Genomic DNA, 8,856 nt, shown 5'->3' on the forward strand with positions numbered 1-8,856 from the left:
CGAATCACTTCAAGTCAAAAAGATTCACACGAGTGAAAATCCTGCAGATATGTTGACCAAGATGGTACCAAGAGACAAGTTCGAGCTATGCAAAGAACTTGTCGGCATGCACTCAAACTAGAAGATAGTGCTACCTCCTCTAGATGAATGAGACTGGAGGGGGAGATTGATATGGTGTCCATCTCATTCAAATGATTTGGTAGCCAATTTTGTTGACTTGGTTTGGTTTGGTAGCCAACCTTGTTGAATTAGTATAATTTGGTAGCCAATTTTATTGACTTGGTTTAGTTTGGTAGCCAATCTTGTTGAAATTGTGAAAATGGTGTGCAAATTGTCAAATATTGTAGGCTTTAGAGAGTGAGGTTTTGGCTATAAAAGGAGAGCTTTAACTCTCATTTCTACACACCAACAAAGAGAGAAAAGAGAGAGAGCAAGGTATTTCATAAACTATAAGAAAATAATTTGTGAAGAAAAATAGAGTGTGAGAGATATCGTAGTGAGGTGGAAAAAGTAAAAGAGTGTTTATTTCTTTTGAGAGTGTAGTGGTCTTAGGAGTATTCGTACTCGTTACTACACAGTGTAAAATTCTTCGCTATAGTGATATCAGTTGCTCTTCTTGGCCGTGGTTTTTCCCTTATTCAGAAGGGTTTCCACGTAAAATCTTGGTGTCATTATTGCTGCATTTCTATTCTAGTTGATTTAACCATAACTTAGTGTTCTGTATTTATCACTAATACCGTGAATACTATTTTTACGGGGTTTATTCCCAACATAAATGTACAACCTACTTTAAACTAACTACCAAATAGCCAAAGAACTGGCAACTTATGAACACAAATTAACAAATCTGGAGAAAGAAGTTAGTTCCTCGAATCAATTTGGTCAGAACATTGATGATGAGAGTCCAAAACAAGCAGGGCGCAGAACAAAACTTCAATCAAGAAGATGTTCAGTGCATACAACGGTTCCTCATCAAACAAGTTGCATCACTTCTCACGGCTTCTGATCTTCCACTACTGGTGGACTATTGCACAGGAAGTGCGATAGAAGCAACCAATTTCAATTAGTGCGCTTTTCATTTCACCGGGCATTGGAAACTTGGATTTGTGATATATACTTATTCCGTTTGCCCTTCCAAAACAAACTCAACATGCAAATCCTTGATTGCAATCAGGACCGTAGTTATTAGTGGCCCCATTATAGCTCCCTGAATAACATACATCAAGAATAAATATCAAACATAATACCACTTTTAAAAGCAAAAGCATAAACTATAACTTGTGACAAAAGACTATGCAACAGCAAAGAGAAACGATATTCAAGGTGAATATTAAGGAAATGCACTTTCTAATTTTACTTGGGAAACTCATCTTTCTTTAGGTTTCCAGTTACCCTCTCTGGTTTGGCGAAACAGCAGAAACTATGCACATCTACTCTATGCAATTCAAATTTTCTATCTTTCTTTTGCTTCCTTTATAATTCTTCTTTGTATTTTCTGTCCCATTGGAGGCTATAAATTTTGTAAATTTTCTTATCAACCCCCTCCAATTACATTTCGTTTGAGCAATTGGGCATTTCAAGAGAAGTAAAGGTTTGATACTTTAATTTAACTATTACATTACTTGCTTTTCATCAAAATTCAAAAGCATGACTTATGTGTTGAAGTTAAGACTACTTCATCTCAGGTAACTCGAGGAGATTCGTGCTCCAAGGCCATCATGATTCTAGTTATGCATATAGAAACAAGTTTTTAATATAATTACCTCAACTGCTGAAGGGAACAATGTCATTCCACCAATAATGCTGAGACCAGTGAGATATGCACTATAGCCAGGGAAATCCTCTTGGATTTCAGATGTACCAAAATCCATAAGCACCAGATGAATAATAGATAAGCTAATGGCCAGCATATATCGACCTTCAAGCACCAACTGCAACGCTGCTGGAATAGTCGAAACCAATGAGGGGAAAATAGGAAACAAAGGACTAACGAACGCAAGGACAGTTGACATGTACAAAAAATGTATGGAAGATAATCTGAACAAGAGCCAAGTCAGGCATCCTTGAAAGAATGCAATCTCAGCAGTTGCTAAAAGAACCCCAGAAATAGCTTTATCAAGAACCTCAACAAAACGGGTTCTTGCAAAACGCGAAATGGGAAGCATACATATCACTTGTTCTGTTACTCCACCAGACTCCGTTGTGATAAGATAATAAAGTACCCAGAAAAACAAAATCAACTGAGATATAAAATTGACAAGCCCTGCAGCTCCTGAAACTATGGAATTCCCAATCAAGAACATGACCTTCACACTGCCACCTAAAACAGATTTGCTGCTAACAAGTACACGTCGAGCAAATCCTTTCGCCTTCTCAACCAAGTCTACTCTGGTGATCAGCAGTTCCCTGAAAATTGCATCCACTTCTGTGTATATTTGCCCCCATTCAAGATCCTTAATCCTCCTTTTTAGGCTCAACATTGGGGAGCGCGATGCCAAAGCTGTGGAACGTTCAAAAGAGTTATTCGCTGGGGTTATTACAAACTGTTTGATACCAGAAACAAACTCAGTCATATTATATTGCATAGCATAGCTATCTATTTGATCAAATACTGTTTGGCACAACTGAGTACTGTACTTATCGACCATCTCTGGGACGTCGTGTTCGTCCATCCATATCCTGATGCCAATTTTCTCAGCATAGTTACTCTCTTCTACATGTGATTTCAATGCAAAAACTGCATCTTTCCCCTCCACTCCAACTTTGTAAGAGAAGAAAATCATACTGGCCAACGATCCTACAACCAATCCAACAATCAATCCAATAGCTACAATAGTCTTCAATCTTTTGAATATTCCTCTAGTAAAGAAAGCAGTAATAGGGAGTCTCCGAAAGCTATGACTCCTAAGAGATGTCACAGCATTAATAGTGGAGTCCACACTGTTATCTGTGAACATAAATCCCAATGCAAGAAGAGCTACTGCTCCAATACCACCAATTTGCTCATAGGTTATAACAAACACCCAAAACGACACGAGCCACCTCAACAATATAAAAAATCCACTTCTATGACGCCTTAAATCGTTCTGTTTCCGTCTCCTATGAACAACACTGAATGTCATATCTTTAATCTCAACAATGGTTCCAACAAAGACCCTGAATACAGCCACGGGGACGGCTAATATGGTCTCTGTAAGGCCTAGTTTTAGAGGTTCGGACCAGAATGCAACAAGGGCTTGCTGAATTCCCCTCAAAGGAATTGAACAGAGGACAGCCCATAAGAGAGGTCTCATATAATCTTGAAGCAATTTACCAACAGCATAAAGAATGAATAGTGTGAGGGCAATGCTAGCATGTGCCATGGCAATATAGAGCGCCTGGCGCACCTCAGGATTAGCTGACAAGGTATTGTGATTTGGGTGGTGGTGCATTGCGCCGTTTCTTGGGGGTGGTTGTGGAGGTTGTTGGTGATCAGGTGGTGGCTTCGGCTTCCTCATTGAGGCTAATACAGAAGCCAAACAAAATAATTGAGATACGCACAAACTGACTCGAACACTATAATTAAAGGAAAAATCAAGATTTCGAACGCAGGCCAGTCCCTTTAGGTGTTAAAATTCTCAAGAAGCTTTTGAAGAGAATTTGGCAAGAGGAGGTGTCTCAGAAATAAACTGACACAAATTGCAGAGTCAGGACTCAGGACTTGTGCTTCCTCAAATCTTGGAACTGACATTTTTGATTGACCATAAACGATCTCCATAGTATCCAATTTGAAATCAGGTCTCAGTTATTTAGGACCTCTCTTAGTTCTAACTTGTGAGCATAATATGATGATCCTTATGGTGCAATGACAAGTTACCCTTGGTTCTCCTTATGTTATGCCTAATTCTATGACTGACCAGAAGTTTTAAAATTCTAAAAAAATTGCATCCTAGCGTTATTACTATTTCTACTCTAAATTCTGAGACTTTTTTTTTTTTTGTCAATTCACATTCCATCTCTTTTTTCTCAGGTAAATGAAAATAGATTTTTCTGTTGATTGAAAAAGGAAAAAGAAAAAAAAAAGACAAGACCGAAAACCTAAACCTGATAATTTTAAGTTAGGCTTACGAACTAAAATTGCACTTTTTATTTAATCTATATTTATATCTATCCATCTATCTATACATACATACATATATATATATATATATATAGAGGCGGACCTACATGGTCACTACTGGGGTCACCGGAACCCGCTAGCTTCGGCAAAATCGTGTATATATATTTGTATATACATCAAGGACCCGCTAAATAATTTTAATGTGCCCCCTCAAACACAAAAACTGGATAGCTGGGTTGGTTTAACATGCAACATTTGTTCCTCCCTCTCAAGATGACTAGGGTTCAAGGCCTTGCGCCAGCAGCAATGCTGCTAATTTTCATTTTATTGTTTTCCTCTTTGAATTCAAGGTAATTTAGTATTCTGCATTTAGTGCTCAATTTGGTTTTCTCTTTTTTATCTTTTCTGTGTTCAAAAATATTTTAGCATTAGTAAACATAGTGAACTTAGTTTAGCTTTTCCCTTTAAATCTCTCTCTCAAAAGCCTCAAATCATGCTTCTCTCCATGATTAATTCTTTAGAGCTTTTACATAAAATAGTCAAATTTTTTTTTGAGAAATGTCATTCAAGACGTTGGAAAAAGTAATAGAGAGACATAAAAGATTAAAGGAAATTGAGAGGGGAATAAAATATTCCATTAGCAAAGAAGCCAATTAAATTCTTTATCCTGATAGCTAAGTTTATAAGCATCATTTTTTTGACTTGTATTGAAATAAGTAATTCAACAAAATTTTCCCCCAAAAAGAGCAATCTCCAAAATGCTTCTGCCTTCAAAAATCACTTTGGCAAAGTAGCATACCTCCGTAAATTTAGCGATGACGATTGAGACTCTACTTGAACTACTTAATGAATATTTAATCTTGATTTTATTTGAGTAAGATTTTGATAATTTAAACGGAACAAAAACTCCCTCAACGTATTAGAAATGACTAAAAATTTCCTTCCTTCCACCGATTCATTCAAATTTGCCCTTAATGTTATTTTTAGGCTTAAAAATACCCCTCTTTTAAAATCTACAATAATCTTTCCTCCAGTGTGGATTTATAAAAGCTAGTGTAATTGTGAAACATAAGTAAGCAGTTTTTACTTTCTCCTTTTGCAGTAATCCATGGAATTTTTCATATACACAATAGAAACATCGTTTCTTGGCTGCAACAATGAGCAGATGAACTTGACAGTCATTTTGCTTTCGCCCGGTGACATAAACAAAAGCTTCGGTATTCCGACCCACTATCTCTTGTTTCAAGATTCTTATTTTCCTCATCTTTATTCCTTCCTTGATTTTCCATCAACATAATAGAACCAACCATACATTAAACACAATTTAACCAACACAACAACTGTCACAATCAAGCAACATTAATATTAGAACTAAAAAAGAAAATTGAAAGAATTGAAATCAGAAAATTAACTTAAATCAAAGAATTAAAAGAACTAAGACAAAGAATTAAAAGAATTAGTATCAAAACATTAGAAGAACTGAAATATACAAAAATTGAACTCAGAAAGCCGATGGAAAATCAAGGAAGGAAGAAGAAGAGGAAAGAACTCTATTTGGGACAAAAGAGGAGAAAATAATTGCCAATGGGGTTTTCAGAAACGTTTGGTTAATTTAAACAGAAAAGGGCCAAATATATCCCTCTACTTTTGTTTATTGTTCAATCTCATCCCCGTTATACTTTTCGTTCATATATACCCCTGCCATCCAACAAAGTTTTACATTTACCCTTATTTTAACTGACATGACACGTGGCATCCTTTAAGCACAAGACCTGACCCACAACTTAAAAAACTCATATCCACTTAAAAGTTAAAACCCACGACCAAAGTACCACATTAAAGAATTCGGGTCGCGTTGAACACTTATGCTCTTGAGATTTCTCCGATAAATAGTGATAGTCATTTCCTTCATCTTGTAAGTTTTGGGGGCTGTGAAGGGGAGTAGAGGAGAGAGTGGGGCTAGACAGGGTCGGTTATTGACCGAAAATAATGGAGGATCAATGGCTTTTCCGGTGTGGTGGTCGTTTCCCGGACAGGTAACTGGCAGAAAAGAGGTGGAGGAAACGATGGACGCATAATACCACGTCGTTTTTGAAATTTTCACTCTCAATGGGCTAATCTTCCTCCACTAACGGTCCGATTTTAGAGCCCTGTAAACATCGTAATTTCACTGGGCTGCTATTGCTCTTAATTCTCTTGAATGGGGTTTGTCTATTTTATGTAAAGTTTTTGACTTAATTGTTTAATTGGATTGTTTACTTCTTTAACTATCTGTTTGCTAGGTTCATCTGATTTTGATTTAGTCTTTTAGTTCATGATTTGTATTAATTTATTTGAAAAATTGGAAGATTAGTATATTATGTGTTTGATCCTTATTTACTTGCTAAATCTGATACTTTACTTATTGGAAATTACAGTTTCGATCTGATGTTTTTTTAAGGTTGCAGTTCATTATCATTAAAAGATCTTTTACTCGCCCTTTTCCGTATTTTAAAAGATCTTTTTGATCAATGACTCATAATTATTAAGTTTTCAAGGAGTTAGCATGCTAAATTTTGTCGCTACTAGCTTATATATCTATGTTAAAGATAGCAGTGCCCCCGCTATGCTCAAATCCTGGGTCCGCCTCTATATATATATACACACACTACTACATTAATAGCACAAAATTAACAGCACAAAAGTCATTAGCGAAATGTTGTTCGTCTTTTTTACCTTCTTTAGAGTTCACAATGAACAAAATAATCATTCAACTTTTTTCCTAATATTTGGGAATAACATTTAACAATTTTCCTAATATTTAGGAATAGAAATTTAATTAATTTCCTACTATTTAGAAATTGTAATTTTAATTAATTCCCACTATTTATGCATATTCATTTAATTATTTTTTACTATTTAGAACTTTCATTTTTGAATTCCTTTCGGTCTAGAATTTCAAGTACATTCAATTTATACTAGGAAAGTTTTGTTCATGTTCCACTCCATTCATATGGAAAGAATTAAAAGAAAATACATATGACTTCACGCCATAACAAAAAATGGTTCATGTTTTTAAGTTTTACCCTACCTAGCCTACATTGTACATATTTTGAAAGCACTTGCAAATTCAAAATTTATGTTCTTACGACCATTGCTTCTAAAAGTTATGGAGTTAATTCTTTATTCTCACAACCATTAATTTCACTCTCTCTTCTTCTCACATCTTCTACATATGCTTCAATGAGCTGTGTATTTTCTGCTTCTCCTCTTGTGTCACCTGCTTGCAATATAAAAAAATTGAAGAGTAGAAGTCCATCATTGAAGACCATTCAAAGCTTTGCTTTTGAAAATGAATTTTTTTGAATTTGTTAGTTGTTTGGATTGGGTGTTGTTCCAATTGATTGAAAATATCAAAAGAAGTTCAAAATTTAAATTTGAAGTGATTTGGAGTAGATTTGAGCAAGATTTGAGTTAAATTTCAGAAAAGACACAAGGAAGAAGACGAACTCAGTTTTTTGTATAATTATATATAATCTTATATAATAGTGTATATGAGTGTAGAAACACACCTTATACACCATCATACACTTTTATACACCTCCTTATACTATTTCTAACAAGTCTAAATAACATCCACTCTATATTTCTCACAAAATCAAATTTGGAATTTAAACCCACATATTTAAGCTTGTTAAAAATCTAATTTTCACCACCCAAATGAATTTGGTTTGTTGAATTAATATTTGATTCATAGTTACTGATTCGAAAATTAATTTAAAAGCTTGAGGAATCTTTTTTAAAAAATAAATAGTAATTTTAAAAACCTATTTGAGTTGGATGTTGAATCTTAGCCTATTATTTTTGGGCTAGTTGGTTGTAAATTGAAATATGGACTATAAAATTGAAAAGTATAGAGATCAATTGTTTTAATGTGAAATTTTTCCATTCATATTTTGGAGTATTAAATTTCTCTTTTTAGGTTAGAAAGATCTTTTTTAGTTAATAAAATTTTGACATATTAATTCACATTACAGAAGTTTCGTTCAATTTTACATCTTGTACTTAGATTTAGTAAAATAACGACCATTTTGAACTTCTTTTCGATTTAGGAGTCTTTATGCTTTAATAAGGTTTTGTTTGTCTATTTGAACTATACACAATTAAGCCTTATATAAATTATCTCTTATTAGAATTAATATGCGACTACTTCTATAAAAAACGCTATGGTTCCATATTTTATTTTAAACCATAAGTTTCAATGTCTTTTTTCGTTTCTAAAACTTAGTGCCAGTCAAAATGCATCACGGCAGGAATGGAGTAATATACAAATAAATAACATATTATAGATATAATAGGAGTAATTTTTGAGACCTAAAGCAACGTTTTAGTTTTGCCGCCGCTCACATATATAGTCTTGATGACTTGTAATATAAGTGATGTAGGATGAAATTATAGTTATTAGGCTGTAATTTCTGTTATTAATCTATATTCGAAAATATATTCAAAAATAAAAAATGCTATAAAAGCAGAAATGCAGAAGAACAAAATTATTCCGAGTTCACTGAATTTTCCTTAAGGAACTTAATCTCCTCCTAGTATCCGAGGTTGTGGATTATTTCCTCCCAGGATAGAACGGATTACCCTCACTGGTATAGCGATACTTCAAACTCCAGTTACAACAAACGCAAAGAACAGTAGTAAATCACACTTTACTGCTTTCTTTTCTGTTAAAATAATGCAAAAAGAAGAAGGAGAAATCAGAATTTTCGTAAGGA

At 34.4% G+C, this 8,856-nt stretch overlaps 1 protein-coding gene across 1 annotated transcript; it reads right to left on the reverse strand.

Annotated features, from left to right (window-relative positions):
* Positions 1-569: 569 nt before the first annotated feature.
* LOC104238374 (uncharacterized) lies at positions 570-3,766 on the reverse strand. The gene is made up of 2 exons (XM_009792711.2): positions 1,764-3,766; positions 570-1,207 (listed from the first exon to the last, which is right to left on the reverse strand). The coding sequence occupies exons 1-2, from the start codon at positions 3,495-3,497 to the stop codon at positions 1,118-1,120; spliced, it is 1,824 nt and encodes a 607-aa protein (XP_009791013.1). The 5' UTR covers positions 3,498-3,766; the 3' UTR covers positions 570-1,117.
* Positions 3,767-8,856: the final 5,090 nt, after the last annotated feature.

This window comes from Nicotiana sylvestris, chromosome 6 (genome assembly GCF_000393655.2).
Source record: "Nicotiana sylvestris chromosome 6, ASM39365v2, whole genome shotgun sequence".
Classification (NCBI taxonomy): domain Eukaryota; kingdom Viridiplantae; phylum Streptophyta; class Magnoliopsida; order Solanales; family Solanaceae; genus Nicotiana; species Nicotiana sylvestris.